The 18399-nt window shown below is 47.9% G+C and overlaps 1 protein-coding gene, 1 non-coding gene and 1 pseudogene across 3 annotated transcripts in view; 2 read left to right on the forward strand and 1 right to left on the reverse strand.

Moving 5' to 3' along the window:
* The window catches only part of LOC110312424 (H-2 class I histocompatibility antigen, D-B alpha chain-like), a 4749-nt gene extending 1898 nt beyond the window's left edge, over window positions 1-2851 (forward strand). Inside the window, exons 4-6 of one of the 2 annotated variants that reach the window (XM_021185998.2) lie at window positions 1938-2213; window positions 2341-2457; window positions 2637-2850. In XM_021185998.2, the coding sequence (XP_021041657.1) occupies window positions 1938-2213; window positions 2341-2457; window positions 2637-2674 (431 nt within the window). In that variant the 3' untranslated portion in view covers window positions 2675-2850. Of the gene's footprint in view, window positions 1-1937; window positions 2214-2340 lie in introns of both variants that reach the window. The other variant, XM_029471125.1, reaches the window with a different exon arrangement.
* Window positions 2852-11066: 8215 nt separating this feature from the next.
* Window positions 11067-13118, reverse strand: LOC115029740 (annotated as a pseudogene).
* Window positions 13119-16573: 3455 nt separating this feature from the next.
* On the forward strand, window positions 16574-16649 carry LOC115029841. The gene has a single exon (XR_003835397.1). It is a non-coding gene; the product is annotated as a small nucleolar RNA SNORD83 (small nucleolar RNA).
* Window positions 16650-18399: the final 1750 nt, after the last annotated feature.

Raw genomic sequence — 18399 nt, forward strand, 5'->3', positions numbered from 1 at the left:
AGACTGTTTCCTGTCAGAACTAAACATCCAGAAGCCTCCTGCTCTCCCTCTGTCCCACAAGTTACAGTGCTCCCCCCAGTGAATCAGGACTTGGACTCTCTGAGAGACAGGGTCTTCTAAATTCCAGGGCTGAGTGAGAGGGAAGATCCACACATCCTGTGAGCCCACTGTGTTCCAGTGAGTACTNGATCCTGTGTAACACACCTGTACCTTGTTCTCTAGAGTCAAGGGCCNGGAGTCATTTTCTCTGGCTGAGTGTCAGAGGTTCACCACGTTTCTGCTACACACTTTGCGATGGCTNTTCACTTGGACTGACAGTTAATGTTGGTGAACAAGAGACCACAGTGGTTGCATCTCAGTGGTGGCANCCTTTCAGTAGCATATGGCTCTAATTTCTGATTTTGATATGAACTCAAACACATATTAAATTNCTTATTTTCCGAGAGTGGGTGGGTAGGGGAGTTGGGGGGAGGGTATGGAGGACTTTTGGGATAGCATTGGAAATGTAAATGAGGAAAATACCTAATAAAAATATTAAAAAAATAGTCTTCTTTAGGACACAGCAGCACATACCTGTAATCCTCTTTTTAGGAGGCTTAAGAATCAGGGTCANACGTTCAGGATCATCCTTAACTACATAGCAAGTTAGAGACCACCCTGGGTCATATGAGAAACCTCTGTCAAAACAAATAATTCAGCAATAGAGCNGGCTTATAAGGAACCCCTCTGTAGGTGTAATTACCATGAGTGAGGAGTTTATTTAGGTAGTGATTAGGCAATTATTCTATACTAAGGTGCCAGAGTGTGAGTCAGTTAGGTTACNGTGTGGTTTTTGGGAGAATAACAACCTTCTGCTTCCTATCATGCATGGGAGAACAAGCACATAATCTTTCATGAAGTGTTCTGAGGTTTAAACATTGTGATGAACACCAGGTCCACACATGGCATCCTCAAAGTCACTTTTCCTAAATCTGTGAAGTTTATTATAGCTACCACCTAATCATTTGACCACAACTAAGTTATTTTTCTTGGTCTGATTTTTACTCTTATAGTGCACATACCAAGTGCAGAATGAAGGATATGAGAAAACCTTGAACTGTGGATGCATGTATGCAACATAGCTATTTAATTTGTTGTAGCCTCAGTAATCTAGCTATCCACATGTACATTTTATGAATCTTAGCACCACCTCCTCATCCTGACATAACTACCTGCGTGCATACATGTGTGTATCCTCATCTTTTCTTTATACTGTTAATCACTCAAGAAATGTAAAGAACAAAGTTCACTCTATACCACAGCATGCACAGTGACAAATGCTATAGGACCTCAAATCTGTTCATTGGTATCCACAAAAAGCAATAGTAGTTTAATTTTTAGAATGTTGGGCTACATTAAGTCTTACATTATGTCACCATAGCTTTACATCATTAATAATCAGAAAATATTTTCTAGTAATTCAAGCAATCAGTATTGTAATATTTTCTGTATTACATTGTTATTGGCAATGAAAGTTTGTGAAAATGGTAAATATTATAGTTGTAATTTGGTGATTTGCTTTTTCAAAAATATTATCAGCTCACTACCCCTTAGAACTCAAATTTGGGCCGGGTGGTGATGGTGCAAAAAAAAAAAAATTACTTATTTTCCATTCCCTCTTCCATTCTTTGACTACCTCTGTCATGCTATTGAACATCACATAAGGATAGCCATGTTTGACCCACTGGCTCATGTGAATTCCCTCTTAGCTTCTGAGTCCTCCAGGAAAATGTGCAGTTCTGTGTTGAAGAGACCAGCGTTGCCTGCAGGTCACTAGTGCCATGACAGTTGACGTGTTCATACAGACACATAGTTCAGTGTAATTACTGATTATCTTTGTCTTCTGTAGATTTCAGTTTGTCATGTTAATTGTGTGATTTCTTAAATCTTCCACACAGATCCCCCAAAGGCACATGTGACCCATCACCCCAGATCTCATGGTGATGTCACCCTGAGGTGCTGGGCCCTGGGCTTCTACCCTGCTGACATCACCCTGACCTGGCAGTTGAATGGGGAGGAGCTGACCCAGGACATGGAGNTTGTGGAGACCAGGCCTGCAGGGGATGGAACCTTCCAGAAGTGGGCAGCTGTGGTGGTGCCTGTTGGGAAGGAGCAGAATTACATATGCCATGTGGAACATGAGGGGCTGTCTGCGCCCCTCACCCTGAGATGGGGTAAGGAGGGTGTTGGTGCAGAGCTGGGGTCAGGGAAAGCTGGAGCCTTCTGCAGACCCTGAGCTGCTCAGGGCTGAGAGCTGGGATCATAGCCCTCACCTTCATTTCCTGTACCTGTCCTTCCCAGATCCTCCTCCACCCACAGACTCCCACATGGTAATCATTGCTGTTCTGGTTGTCCTTGGAGCTGTGATTATCATTGGAGCTGTGGTGGCTTTTGTGCTGAAGAGGAGGAGACACACAGGTAGGAAAGGGCAGGGTCTGAGTTTTCTCTCAGCCTCCTTTAGCAGTGTGCTCTGCTCATTATTGGGAAACACGGCCACACCCCTCATTGCTACTGTCTCCAACTGGGTCAGCTGTCAGTTCTGGGAACTTCCTCGTGTCAAGATCTTCCTTGAACTCTCACAGCTTTTCTTCTCACAGGTGGAAAAGTAAGAGACTACGCTCCGGATCCAAGTTAGTGTAGGGGACAGGATTGTCCTGAGGCCATTAAAGTGAAGCTGGAGATGTTAGGAGCTCTGGGAATCCATAATACTCCTCCAGAGAAATCTTCTGGGAACCTGAGTTGTACTGTGATATGAATACATACATTTACATATGCATATACATTTGTTTTGTTTTACCCTAGACAGGGACAGCCCCCAGAGCGCTCCCGCTCCATGCTGCCCTGAGCTGCAGCTCCTCACACACTGAGAATAAGAATCTGAATGTGACCTTGATTATTAACATCCTGACCTGAGGGTTTATTGCTTGTTGCATTGATGGATTGAGAATACTTGGAGGTTTTTTGTTTGTTTATTTGTTTGTTTATTTGTTTGTTTGTTTGTTTTAAGAAATAAATGGCAGATGAGGAATCTTCCAGAATCTGTGTCACTATGCTGTGTGTATCTGTTGGGAGAGGATGGGACTGTGGGACTAATTGATATTTTATATTGATTGTGTCACCTTTGGCCTCTGCTCTCTCCCTCACTACGAGGCACATGCTGAGAGTCTGTGGTCACAAGGACACAGGGAACACCAGAGCCTTGTCCTGTCCCCAGGATTATGAGCCCTCAGGGCTGGAGAGTCTAGATTCAACTGGGGAAACTTTAATGGGCCCAGTGCACAAGATAAGTCACACTACATTTCCTCCCACCCATTTGGTTTAGCTTCTAATGATGCAGTCATGAAGGTGCTGTTGGCACTCCCTGTAGCCATGCTACTGTTGTGATTTCTGCTTCTTTCTTTCCAGTGTCTGTCCCAGGGTTCTCAGGTGTCTGGTGTGGTCTGACTGCTCATCTCTCAGGAGCACATCCACAGCTGAGATAAGAACATAGCAATGTTGCTTCTCTCTCCTGTCAATGGGTACAGCTTCCTGAACCTGGACTATCTTATCTAAGCACCTTGTGTTCTGGAGTTAACTCCCTGAAGTCTCTTAATCTCCACCCCCAGCTTTGTGGACCTGGGACTTTCATCCCTGACCTGGGCATGCAGGGTGCAGTATTCAGCATAGGCTTTCTTAAAGTCTGCTCATAGGCCTGTTGTTGCTCTGCATTGTGCATAGCTCTGTATTGCGGGAGGGGAAAGTCCTGTTCATAGGCCTGTAACCATTTAAATCATCTAATATTTATAGTACTAGAGACACAGGAGGCAAGAGCTGGAGAGATGGCTGAGCGGTTAAGAGCATGGACTGCTCTTCTAGAGGTCCTGAGTTCAATTCCCAGCAACCACACTGGTTCACAACCATCTATAATGGTTAGATCCCTCTTCTCATGTGTCTGAAGACAGCTACAGTGTACTTATATACATAAATAAATAATTCTTTTTAAAAAAAAAAGACAAGGGAGGCATTTGCTTAGGTAAAACTTGCCAGCTCAGAAAGGAAAGATTATTTTCTAACTATACATGATACACATATTTACAAGCCTAAATCTACAACTAAACTGCCAGCTCTTTAGAAATCTCTTTCTATCTGTGTCATTCTCCTGAGCTAGTCTATCTTTCTCTTGAGCTCCTCCAATACCAAGAGGGCTCCTTAGCTCTCCTTCCTAGATTTCTGTTTTACCTGTGTACTGCCAGATGCTTCTCTGCTGTTCCTACAAACCAAGAAGCGTGGGGGGGGGGCTCTATCAAAGGTCCAACTTGCTTATAAAAGAATTCTAGTCCTCCCATCCACCCTTGGCAGGCTGAACCATGTCACTGTCATGGGATTTTTCTGCTCAGGGATTGCTAGGGTTTTTTCTTTTTTCACCCCCTTTCCCCTGATATCAGGCCCATGGGTTAGAGTGGGAAGTCCTTCCCAGATGCAGCTGACTTTTGCTAAGGTGGCATTTCTGTGGGGCTGCTGGGGATAGGAGGGGACAAGAGAGTTGTTGCCACTGTAGACAGCTCCTGTGGTGTTTCACCAAGGCTGCAGGCTGAAGGGGGAAAGAAGGTGTAACCACACTGGACAGCTCCTGTGAGACCTGTAGGCCAAGGAGATGTGGTGCAGCTGCCCTTTTGACAGGAGCCCCCATTTTGGACAGCTCTTGTGGGACATTTTACTGAGGTGGCCCCTAGACTGGAGCAGAAGGAAGGGCCTGCCGCCATTTTGACAGATTTAGAGTTAGGGACTACAATAAGCCAGGATATGCCCCTTCTCCCTAAGCTGTGTCTTGTCAAATATTAAGCCACAGTGATGGAAAAGGGAACTGTATTGGTTACTTTCCTGTTGCTGTGGTAAAACATTAAGTCCAAGGAAACTTCTAGAAGGTTTATCTGGGGATTAGGGTCCCAAAGAGTTAAGAGGCCTTCAACATAACAACAGCAAACCCCAGGCATAGCAGCAGGAACAGCTGAGAGCTCACACCTCCAACCATGCCCCTAGTGACATACTTCCCCCAGTAAGGCCACACCTCCTAAGCTTCCCCAAAGGGCACCAACCGGGGACTAAGTATTCAAATGACCAAGAATATGGGGCCATCTTATTCAGAGGACCACAGTAACTGACACAGACAGTGACACCCTAGCTCTCAGGGCAAAACGGGATCTTCCAGGTATAGTGCCAGGGAAATGTCATCGATCCCCCAAAACCAGACAGCAGCTGTTCTGATGTAGTCACAGTAGGGCCTTTTTATTTGAGCTAGCTCAGGCCCCGCAGAGTACCACCCTCATGCAGGACAGTTTTGGTGAGGAGGAGCCTGAATATCTATCAGGCAAGGCTTTATCATAAGCAGCAAGTGGGGCGGGGTGAGTGTGCAAGCATCTCATTGGAGAGCTACTGCGGTATTTGACATAATTGGCTGTTGCTGGGAGTCATATCATAAACTTAACTTCTGCTTCCCTCTGTATTGATGGTCATTAGACAGGTGATGGACTTGTAACCTGGAGATGAAGGTCTTCGGGGGGGGGCAGTAACCTGGAGTCACAGCTTTTCTTGGGGGTTAGCCTAGGGTTTGTTGGGAGGTAACTTAGAAACTAATTCTAGGTACAAGGCTGTTAGTTTGCCTGCATTCAAATTCTCTAAAATGGAATCTGAATGTAAAAGGTTTGTCCTCTCACAGGTGGCAGCTGGCACTGACACTGAAACAGGTGGGACCTGGGCAAGAAGGCTTGGTTCTCCAGAGTTGCCCAAGGCAATGCTGGTACCTATGTGGCCAGGAAATGCTTTTTCTGATGTCATGGTGGGCATCTCTTGTATGTGCCAAGTCCAGGAATTAAGGAACTTTCCAAAGGAAATGTTCAAGCCCGATGGTCTCCAAGGGGAGCATAGAGATGGCTCAGAGTGTAAAGGTTCTTGCCACCAAGCTTGGCTCCCTGAGTTTGATCCATGGAAGCCACATGGTGAATGGAGACACCTGACTCCTATAAGTTATCCTCTGAGCTTAACACGGGCATCATGACATGCATATCCCTACACATAATTATTAAATCAGTGGAACAAAATAAAAAAAGGAACCATGATCGTTTCATATTGAAGGACATGGAAACACATATTAATAAGGACACCCATGTATAAGGACATGTATATAAAAGTTGTGTCCAGTATTCCTCCAGACTTACCTATGTCCAAAACCCACATTGTGATGAGAAGCAGCCAGGAGGATAGAAGGGAATCCCATGCAAGGATAATCACGGAGATTTTAAACTCTTTTATGTGTTATGTATTTATATTATTGCTTTATGTGTACCATGTGTGAATGAGGGCCCTCCCCAGTGTGGTGTGTGTTGGGGGCAGGGGGAGTCAGAAGACAACATTGGATACCCAGTTCTGTCTTTCCACGTGGGTTCTAGAGAACTGAACTCAGGTGGTCAGACTTGGTGGCAAGCACCTCTACCTGACACACCTCACCATACCAGGTGGGTGCAACTGCCCTGTTTTTGGAGGTGTTGAGAAATCAAACCCGGAGCCTGCAGTATACAAGGTGGGCACTGAACTTACTGAGCCACATTCCCAATGTTTAAAATCCAGTCAGCTGACAACAGCTCTCTGTTATTGCAAAGGCCCTGTCTAAAACTTTAGGATAAAGATGGAATTAGAGACTATCTGTTGAAAAATACAGATGGGTGGAGTACAAGAAACCTTTTTGGAACACAGCCCTCTGATCTGAGGACCTAAATCTAGGAGACAGAGGCCTGAAGAGGAAATTTCTGGTTTCTTTGGGACTCAGTTGTGTCGTGTGATGTTTTTTTCTGGAAACTCTTACGACAGGATGTTTTTGCTGAAGCAGACTTGTGGTGCTTTTCTGCCTGGAAAAGGGACATGCGATGTTTTGTTAGGGCTTCAGAGATGCCCTCTTGAGAGAACACATGATGTTTGAAAAGGTTATGAATATAATCCAACAGACCACAGACGAAACTGTTCGGCATTGGTTCACCTTGTTACTCTTTGCTGGTCCTCGTTGGGCTTTGCTGATGCTGGTCTTCACAGACGATGCTGTGGCATTGGTTAACCTTGCCTTCTTTGCTGATCGTTTGTCATGACTTTGTAGAGAAACGAACCTAAGAACTTCTGATGCTGTTCTGGCAGCTTCTTCCTGATTCTGCAGACTCAGGCTGATTGGTACAACCTCAAATTGCTTCTGGATTAAACTGCCATTGTTGACTGGTGTGAACTCAATTGCTGATATCCTGACCGTGCAGATTAGACTCTCCCCAAACAACTATTTCTAAACAGGTCCACACCCTCCTTTGCCCTAAAAATCTTTCCTTTCTACTTCCTCTGGTTGGTGGGGAGCTAGAAGAGAGGTTAAAACATTAAGAAAGCTTATTAAAGTAGGTTTGGGAAAATATAAACCTACACAGGGCATCTGGAATGTTCCATGTGTGGGTTATGTTAGCAATGCTGCATTGGTGCTGGAGGACATCAGACGTTTTTGTAGACTGAGCACTGTGGGGACAGATTGGGAAGCTCCTTCTCGTGGACTCTGTGACCCTGAGGAACCCAGGGCTTCTCCTGTTCAAACCTTCTCTGCAGGGTAGTTAGGTGGCTCAGGCCTGAGTGAGGCCCTGTGCTGCAGAGAAAAGAATCACAGAGCGCCAAGGCATATAAATAACGATGTCGTCACTTCCGAGTAAAATTATGGAGCTGCAGAGATTGTTCAGAGGTGAAGAATGCTTACTGCTGTTCCAAAGGACCTGGGTTCAGTTCCCAGCTCTCACCCACTTGTAACTCCAGCCTTAGATGGGATAGGGCGCTCTCTTCTGGCCACCTGGGGCACTCCATGCTTGTGGGTCAAGACTTACTGGAGGCAAAAAACCCATATACATAAAAATATTTTTTAAAAGAATGAAAAGGAAATGATTGAAAGAAGATTTCTGTAAAGAAAGAAGTCTCTGAACAGTATTGGGGGTCAATACATCATGTAGGAACACCTCCAAACCCTACTGCAGGACCCTAGGGTCCCCTGCACTAGATGTACACATTGATCTTAGGGATTCAGCAAGGGAAGGGAGAAATCGACACAACTCCCCCTACAGAGTGGCCCCTGATGCTGCTGGTTTATGGAGCCTGTGTGTTTGTTCATTTATGCTGTTTGTGTTGTATGACTTGTTGTAGCTCAGGTTGACCTTGAATTTTTATTTTATTTTATTTTATTTAAGATTTATTATGTACAGTGTTCTGCCTTCATGTGTCCCTGTCCACCAGAAGAGGGCGCCAGATACTATTATAGATGGTTGTGAGCCATCAAGTGATTTCTGAGAATTCAACTCAGGACCTACAGAAGAGCAGTTAATGCTCTCAACCTCTGAGTCTTCTCTCCAGTCTAGACCTTGAATTCTTGATCCTCCTGCCTCACCTCAGTATGCCGTGGTGTGTATGTTGTGGGTATGTGTGTTTGTCTATGTGTGTCTATGTCACTGTGACTGGAGAATGTGGTGTTGAGTAAAAATGGGGTGAGGAGCCCAAGGTGTAATCTCGCTCAGAAGTTGAGTTTCAGCCCGAAGATCATAAGGACCCGTGAAAACCACAAACCAGAGGATTTGGGGCTGAAAGGAAAATCCCTGGCTGCTTCGGTATGAAGCGGGCATAGGCGACCACAACTCCCTGCCTTCCCCAGCATTCAAAGCTCACAGCCACTTAGGTGATCAGGAACTGGAGCCGCTCCTACTCCTGTGTCCTGCTGCCCCCTGGCGGCCATGAGCCGCATCGCAGCTCCCAAGAATCTTAGGGATGGACTGGGCTCTATGTCAAATGTCCCTCCAGACTGTAGACTGCAGAGTCCAGGAACTGCTGGGCAGCTTCACAAGCCCGCGAAGCTGTCCGGGTCACACTGAGGAAGGGCCACACTAAGAAACCAGGTATCCCCTGCGCAGCCCGCCACAGCACAGCATTAGTTGTTTTTCCTTTTGTGGTTGCTGTTGCCCAGGATTTAACCCAGGGCTTCCTGCCTGCTGACCATGTCCTCACTGAACTACACACCAGCTGAGCTTGATGTGACCACCCAAAGAAAGGGTCCTGGGCTTCTCTGGGAATGTCTTCAATCCCAGCCCTCGGGATGGCGGATCTCTGCATTCTTCAACCATATAGCAAGTTCCAGAACAACCGGGTCTATAAGGTAAAACCAGAAGACTGGGATCCCCAGGTCTGACACCTGGAAGCGGGTGGTGGAGTAGGTGGGAAAGTTGTAATAAGTGAGAAAGAAGCATGGATGCCCTGGGCCTGGTCGGGGTGGACTTAGGCTCCCCAGCCAAGGCCCTGGGAAGTGAATGGGGTAAAGGAAATAACCTCAAATTACTCTTTTTTTCCTTGACAGCATCTTTCATCTGGAATTTCCCCCACGCTGTACATAGGACCTAGGGACGGCTTCCTGCCACTGAGCTGTATCCAAACCTATACTTTTAAGACATGGTCCAGGCTGGCCTTGAACTTACTCTGTAACTGAAGCAGGCTTTCCATCCAGTGCTTCTGGCCCCTAATTAGACAGGGTTACAGGTCTACAAACAAGCCTAGCTTCTGTTCAAGACTTGGTCAAGGTTGCCAGGCTGTAGAAACACACACCTTCAGTCCCAGCACTTGGGAGGTAGAGGCAGGTGGGTCTCTAAGTTCAAGGACAGCCTGGTCTACAGAGTGAGTTCCAGGACAGCCAGGGCTGCACAGAGAAACCCTGTCTCAATACCAAACAACTTGGTCAAGCATGTACCTTCACTCTAGAACCGGTGGGTCATGACCCCTTTGGGGGTCAAACAACCCTTTCACAGGGTTGCTCAGTCCATCAGAGAACACAGATATTTATATTAGTATTCTTTTTTTTTAAAGATTTATTTATTTATTATATGTAAGTACACTGTAGCTGTCCTCAGACACTCCAGAAGAGGGTGCCAGATCTCATTATGGATGGTTGTGAGCCACCATGTGGTTGCTGGGATTTGAACTCTGGACCTCTGGAAGAGCAGTCGGGTGCTCTTACCCACTGAGCCATCTCACCAGCCCTATATTAGTATTCTTAACAGTAGCAAAATTACAATTATGAAGTAACACTGAAAATAACTTTAAGGTTGGGGTCAGCACAAGGAACTGTGTTAAAGCGTCACAGTATTAGGAAGGTTGAGAACCACTGCTCTGGAGTCTGCAAACTTCTTACAGAGGTGTGGCAGAGGGCAGTGGGAAGGGTCTGGGTCACATGAAAAAGACAGAATCTGTTTTGGAGCCAGGTCCACCCCACCTCGATGCATGGCTGCAGGTGTTATAGGCCCTCCATCCTCAAAGGAGCTGTGACAGCCACTTAGGGGCTGTAACAGACAACCTCAGAGTCTGTGTGGATTATTCCCATGGCAGCCCTCAGGACAGCACCCAAAGCTATCACATTCCCAGGCCTTGTGACTCGTGCCACCCTCCTGGAGAGCTACAGTCCCCTCCTGAGCAGCTCTGCCACCCATCAGCGAGAAGCAGCAACAGACCTCAGGGTACTATCCCACCCTCTTCCTGATGCCCACCAGGAACTGACTAGGTCTACAATAAAGACATGCTGGAGAATTCAAAGGCCCAGGGACAAAGGAGAGGACACAGTCCCAGCACTGTAAGTACTTATTATTGCCACAGTGTGAGCCCCGCCACGAGGTGATGTCACTGTTCCAGCAGAGCCTGCAGATCAGCTACAGGGTGGCCTGCACCGCTCTGTCCTAAGAGCTGAGGGTCAGTCATAGCCTGGGGTGGTGGAAGCTCACAGGCTGTGAGTGAACAGCAGAGGAGCTGACCAAACTGGAAATGAAGGTCACCTCACTCAGAAGCCCAGGTGGTGGCCTTGGGTGCACTCTGTTGAGGCAGAGTCCTGGCAATGGAGGCTGAGTGGGGTGTGTGGAAGCCGTGGAGACAAAAGGGATGGGAAAGGGTTCCCAGGTGACAGTGTGTGACCCAGAGAGTCCACGGGAGCTTAGGGCCCCGGCAGGTCTGAATCAGAAGTTCGGCTTGTGTTTCGTCAGCTCTACCATGAGATGATGGATGTTGATGAGTTTGGTCCTGGTCGGGAGTGCGCGGAGCAGGTGCTGAGACAGCACCTGGTGGAAGACATGGTTGAGCTGGGTCAGCTGGGTCAGCGCCCCCTGCACAGAGGAGAGTCAGGGTCAGACTCATGGTGACCTGAGCTGTCAGAGCGTCACCAGAATCTCAGGCACAGATGCTTGTTGGCCTTCAGGGCATTTGTGTGATGTGGAGCCCAGGGGAAAGAGCAAGGAAACAGACAGCCATGGGACACAGGCAAAGGATGGGAGTGGTCGGTCACCTGGATGATGCTGGTTCCATTTCGGAAGTTGGTAAAACTCCATATTACATCCTAACTCAGGGACTCCACTGATATCTTCCAGGAACTACCAAATCCACGGATCAGCTGAGTGACTTGGGCTGACTGCCAGAATGATCTCAGAGCAAGAAGCGAAGGCCTACACCTGCCTTCCTGGCAGACACAACCCCCAGCTGCCCCAGAAACTCCTGTTCCCAGTCAGGACAGGAGTTGTCTGCCTAAGTTGGCTCCTTCGGCAGTACCCAACCCACCACTCAGTGTGACCACAAGACCCTCTGGTTACCCTCGTCTGCCCTTACATAGTGGGGCAGAGTGTCCAGTCCCCCAAGGCGCTGGGGGTCAGTGCTGTGGACACTGTGGACATTCATCTCCAGGATCAGCTCAAACCGAGGCAACAGCAAGGCAAGCGCCTGCTCCCAGTACCTGCAGGCTTAATCAGAGTCAAAGGTCAGCTGACTGGGGTGCAGTCTGCCCAGGGAGCACAGCACCCTTCAGGGTGACGGTGAGTGGGTGTGCCCGACGCCAATGCTGCCCCTGGGACACAGGAATGGGAATAAGAGTGAAGGGCATCAGGTGAGGCAGAGCCCAGAGTCAGGATGGAGTTGTTTGCGTAACATAAAAAGCTGACCGCATCAGGACACCAAGGACCAGAGCTCAGTGACCTGTCCAGGGCAGGGACGTCCCTCTTCACTGCTATGTTGTGGAACCGGAGAACAATGTGGATACAGAGAAAAACCCGTGGTGCTGTCATCTCACTGGCTGAGCTTGGGTCCCCCATCCTGGTGTGTCAGAGCCAAGTAGGACTCCAGGTGTTTCTGTGGCAGACAAATGAATGTTACCTTGTTGTTCAAGTGGCTGTAGGCAAACAGATGCACATTTCTTTGGGGACAAGGCACTGGCCAGGGAGACAAGCTTCTTCCCTGTCCACAGTCACTTCAAGTGGCCTGACCTGCTCACAAGCCACACTTATGTAAGTTCCCCACAGCAAAAGCTGGGGCTGAGCTTGGGATGGGAGCTCCAGGGCCAAGGCTTAGAGAACACTCATTCTCCAGGAGTTGCTGTCTGCCTGTGCAAAGGCCCAGAATTTGGAAGCTCACCAGTGTCATGGAGAGCGGGCAGCCCATGACAGCGTGGAACAGGTCATGTGCAGCCAAGCCAGACAGGATGAAAAATTCACAAATGTAAAGATACTCACGGAAGAATTGCGAGAAGGGCATAGTGCTGGCTGCAGAAGAGGTCCTCGAATGGATACTACCGAGACAGAGAGAGACGTGGATGGGTCTCGCACTGACCCCGTGGATGTGGAGACTCAGCACAGCTTAGTAATCAGAGCTCACAAGACCACACACCCAACCTCCAGGCAGGGAGGAGCACCCTGAACAGGCACTGAAGATGGGGCACAGGGCACAAGAAAAGCCCTCCCTACTGACTGCTGCCCCCACATCCACTTCAACTGTTGTCTCCTGACAGTCACGCCCCAGCCAGTCTCCTTCTGCTAACCTCTAAGTCCATGGCCCCAAACTAACACTTAGAGAACTGATCTCTGGCCACAGAGGGGATGCCTCTCATACCCTCTGCTCTCCACACTGGGCAGTATGGGGCACCAGGATGGGGACTCGAGCTCAGCCAGTGAGATGACAGTACCACAGGTGCTCAGGGTAAAGATGGTGTTCCTGCTTCCAAGGGACAGCTTCGAGAACAAGCGTGAACAGCATCGGAGTCAGGGAAAACAATGAGACCAACTGCACCAGGCCCAACAAGCCAAGGCCTGAGGATCCCAGGAAGCTAAATATGGCCGGGACAGTCCTTTCCAAAGCCAGGGCCTTGCTTTACCTGACACCTGTAACAGCCATCAAAGTTTTACAAACCCACTGAAATGAATGTGAAAATCTGTCAGAGTGATGTGTGCTTCTTGGAGAGGAAGCTCTCGCTTCAAAGGTTGAGAACCACACAGTGGGTAAGAAACACAGCCCTGGGCTGGAGAGATGGCTCAGAGGTTAAGAGCACTGACTGCTCTTCCAGAGGCCCTGAGTTCAATTCCCAGGAACCACATGGTGGCTCACAACCATCTATAATGGAATCTGATGCCCTCTTCTGGTGTGTCTGAAGATAACTACAGTGTACTCATATAAATAAAATATTTTAAAAAAATACTTAAAAAAAAAGAATCTGAATGTGAACTTCATTTTCCCATCCTTGACCTGAGGGTTGACTGGCAGGTAAATTTAAGGATTGAGAATTCTTAGACTTTGTGGAGGGCATAACTGGCAGATGGAGAACCTTCCAGAATCTGTGTCACTGTACTGTGTGCATCTGTTGGGACAGGATGAGGCTGTGGGACCTGAGTGTGAACAGGGCTGTACCCAGATGAGCTCTTTGTTGTCCAAGATGGGGTCACCCCCAGCTCTGTCACCTCCAGGCTCTGCTCTCTTCATCACTGTGAAGCACACGCTGAGAGTCTGTGATCACAGGGACACAGGATGGCCAGAGCCTTGTCCTGTCCTCGAGATTATGAGCAGCCCAGGCTGCTGTCTTGACTGTGGCTCTTTACTTTGTGTTCTATGTCTTTTCATTCATCTTTAGTTTGTAAGGAGGACTGGGCCTATTCTTGTTCCTGAGAGTTCTGTCTGTCTGTCTTGTTCTCCTCATGGATGCCCATGTGTGACAGCAATAGGAGGTGTTTTCCCATTCTTGTCTCAACAAGACACAACAAGGGCCCTACTCTCAGGACTCTATGGGCTAAGCAGATGAACTAAACACTCCTGAGCGCCTGCCTCCTTCCAGGGGCCTCTGTGAAGTTCTCCCCATCTTTCCCCAACTAACCCTGGATTGCAGGATCCACACAGAGGAGGGATCCACAGGCTCTCATCTCAGATCTGGTCCTATTGGGTCTGTGCTGTGCCATGTGGGGAAAGAGCAGCTTGCATCAGTCTGGGCTGACCTTTGAGTCAAATCCACCTTCCTCTGCCTCTGCTGGGATTAAAGGCGACCATCTCCGCAACCGCCCAGCATGACAGATTTAAAAGGGGGAATTCTAGAAGAAGAAAAGGGAAGGCAGTATGTGCAAAATGCTAAAGGAGGCCAGAGATCTTGTGATCTCCGAGGTTTCCATTGCTCGGCATAACCGAGAATTAGACATTGTTTTCCTAACCTGTCTGTGTGCAAGCTTACTGGCCTCTGTGTGAAACATTTTAGCGTGTTTATATATCTTTCTCCTAGGAGTTTGAAAATGGTTTGTGATCTGGAGGCGTTGTCTATGTCTGTGTGTCTGTGCCTCTGGTTGTGTGTCATTATCATACCTTACCAAGAAACTAACAGACTTTCAGCTCCTTGGCTGAGCCGTCCTTTCTGCTGGATCTAATAGTGGGGAACTGAAGCTGGATCAGTGGCTCATTCCTGTATTCCCAAGGCCTGGGAGGTTGAGGTGGGCGTTTGCTGGAGTTGAAGGCTGCCCGGGGCTAAAGTCTCAAAACAGAGGGGGAGGGTGGCAAAGCTGCAGTCCTTCTCTGCAGGACCCACAACACCCTTGTGCTACTCAAAATGCTCTGAGGGTTGGGATCAAGTCTGAGGCTGGGTTTGGTGTAGGAGCCTGCAGATTAGCTGGTTAGCCCCCCCCCCCCAATCATAAAATCAGAATCATCTGTACTTCTCCTTGGCTGTGCAGCACAGTGTCCTCTAGGGGGCTGTCTAGCCCCTCCCTTAGTTTTAGCTCCCTTTTCCCTCAGTATTTGTAACTATGTCTGAAAGCTTAATTGATATCAGTAAACCATTGTGAACAGGAGTGGAGTGCTCCTGTACGCATGTGTTAGCCATTGGGATTCAGGATTGAGAAGGGGAAGAGGTTTGCTGTCGAGTAAGGTTCCTGGTTATTTCTTTTTCTTTTTTTTTTTTTTTTTTTTNCCCCCCCCCCACACACACACACAATCATAAAATCAGAATCATCTGTACTTCTCCTTGGCTGTGCAGCACAGTGTCCTCTAGGGGGCTGTCTAGTCCCTCCCTTAGTTTTAGCTCCCTTTTCCCTCAGTATTTGTAACTATGTCTGAAAGCTTAATTGATAACAGTAAAACATTGTGAACAGGAGTGGAGTGCTCCTGTACGCATGTGTTAGCCATTGGGATTCAGGATTGAGAAGGGGAAGAGGTTTGCTGTAGAGTAAGGTTCCTGGTTATTTCTTTCCTCTTGAAATTGGACAAGTCCACGTGTCACAGATCACACATCCAGCACTCACCTAGTGTCACAGCTCACACTCACCTGGTGTCTCAGCTCACACACTCACCTAGTGTCTCAGCTCACATTCACCTACTGTTACAGCTCACACTCAGCTGGTGTCTCAGCTCACACACTCACCTAGTGGGTTGCACATGGTTTGACTTTTATCTCAGGCACCGAGGAAGCAAAGGCTCCAGACCAGGGAGACTGTCTGACAGTTCAGTTAGGAAAGCTTGCTTGTGGTTTGATTGTTGGGTGGCGCCTCACACTTGCTGGCGGCTTTTTGCTTTCTTCATTTGTGTAAGGAAGCTGTGACTTTGGAGTCACACGTGCCTTGTTGTGTAGATCAGCTAGGGCTGTGCAGAGCGATCCTGTCTTAGAGTTTGAGTGGAGGCGGAGAAGCTGAGTGTCCATCCCTTCCTCCATCCCCCTCAGCCCCCTGGTGCTGAGGAGGTCGCTTTGTTTCTTATGGGAGGCACAGGAGTCACTGCAGGCCTGAAAGCTAATAGTTCGTTTACAGTCAACTACAGAATGGACACACTGGTATTGGCAAGGTGGCCCACTGCCTTTAATCTGCACTTGGGTGCCAGACAGGCTGATCTACAAAGTGAGTTCTAGGCCAGCCAGGGCTATACAGTGAGGCCTCGTCTCAAACAAAAGGGATGGGGGAGAATTCTGGGAGACTGGAACATTGTCCTTTCTCCTGGTTGGCAGGTGGCAGTGTTTTTTGGCGGTCTGTCTATCAAGAAGGACGAAGAGGTGCTGAAGAAAAACTGCCCACACATCGTCATGGGGACTCCTGGCCGAATTATAGCCCTGGATCAAATAAGAGCCTGAACCTCAAACACATTAAACACTTTATTTTGGATGAGTGTGACAAGATGCTTGAACAGCTCGGTGAGTGGTGGTGCCCAGGCCGCAGCTCAGGTGGTTTGGGGAGCAGCCCTTTGAGCCAAATGATGTATGTTTGACATAGGAGCACTTGTGTGCAAGGACGACCCTTATCTATCACCCATGACTGATGGCTCTGGGCCTCCTTCTCTTCCCCTGGTGCTCCTTTCTGTAGCAGGGAACAGAATGTGCTGATGCTACAAGTCCTCACCACCACCCTCTCCTTAGGGATGGACCATGTACTGGGTGTTACACAAGAGCAGCAGGTGCCTGCCCTTGTATCCCAGTATAGCATGCGTGATCAGGATTCTTAGGTGTGCAGGTTTCTGGAGTTATATTGTGTAGTTCATCTGGTAAATGTTCACAGGAGATGATGTCTTCTGGTGTTGTAGTGTTGCAAGTGGGGTTAAAAGAAAAATTTCATTAAGAGTTTCATTTGGGAGTGCTAGAGAAATGGCTCGTTAGTTAAGAGCACTTGGCTGCTCTTGCAGAGGACCTCGTTTCATTCCCAGCATCCATATGAAAGCATATAACCCCTATATATAGCTCCGGTTTCCAGGGCTGCCTGAAACCCTCCTTTGGCTTTTTTGAGCACTAGGTGCATTCATGTTGCTTAGATGTACATGGGATGAGTATAAATAATAAAATAATTAGCTCCAGGTGCTAGTTTTGGCACATGCCTTTAATCCAAGCACTTCAAGAGTCTAAGGCAGGCGAGTCTCTGAGTTGGAGGCCCATCTGGTCTACNGAGTCAGTTCAAGGATATCCAGGACTAGACAGAGAAATTTTTGAAAAATCTTTTTTTTTTTTTTTAAGGCTTAACCTGCCTTTAATCCCAAGGGCTACATAGTGAGCCCTTATCTTTAAAAGAGGTGGGGGAGAGAATTGATTTTGTTGGGAGAGTAGAAAAGAGTGTAGCTCTAGAGAAAAGTCTTTACAAATGGCCTTTGACTGTCCCAAGATGGCACACTGGTAGCATTAGATCGGCTGTATCTGTCTCATGGAACAGGGTATGTGAGGCGAGAGGTGAAGGTGGAAGGCACAGTGGACGGGTATAGAGATTAAGTTCTGAGACGGGCATAGGGAGAGCAGCGGGAAAGGGCCTTTAGTGGTGTTTTCTTGGAGACTGTATGTATGTATGTATGTATGTATGTATGTATGTATGTATAGGTCTTCTTGTGTAGCACTAGTTGGACTGGAAATTACATTAGAAACCAGGCTGGCCTCAAACTCAGAGATTTGCTTACCTCTACCTCCTGAGTTCTGGGATTACAGATGTAAGTTTATTATTTTTAAGTGTGTATGTGTGCATGCATGCTTGTGCTCATAGAGGACAGAGGCATGGAATCGCCCTGGAGCTAAGTTACAGGCAGTCGTGGGAGCTGGGAAGCTAATGTGGGTCTCTGTAAGAGCAGCAAGTNCCCGGGGCTGCTGGACCTTTGTCCAGCCTCATACTCCATATTTAAGGGCTGCTGTCCNCTGAGCCTCTCGTGAACTTTGTCCCCATTTTGTGGATTCGGTCATATTTCTTGTCTAAACACAGGAGTGGAACTTGACCCCAAGTCTTTTTCTAAGCGCATTCTTTATTCCATGCTGTTACTAGTATACACAGCTCCTGGTCCTCCAGCCTGGGCCTCCTAAATGCTGGGATTACAGGCATGTGCCACGAAGCCTGGCTCATTCCTGAGATCATGGAACTGCCACATCTCTGCAGTGGCTCCCCTCAGAGTTTCATTGGCCTCACCAGACTTATGTCAGAGACTCACTTCTTCTGTGTGTGTGTGTGTGTGTGTGTGTGTGTGTGTGTGTGTGTGTGTGTGTTTTCTCCCCTGCAGACATGCGTCGGGATGTCCAGGAAATTTTTCGCATGACCCCCCAGGAGAAGC

The sequence above is a fragment of the Mus caroli genome, chromosome 17 (assembly GCF_900094665.2).
Source record: "Mus caroli chromosome 17, CAROLI_EIJ_v1.1, whole genome shotgun sequence".
In the NCBI taxonomy this organism is placed as follows: Eukaryota; Metazoa; Chordata; class Mammalia; order Rodentia; family Muridae; genus Mus; species Mus caroli.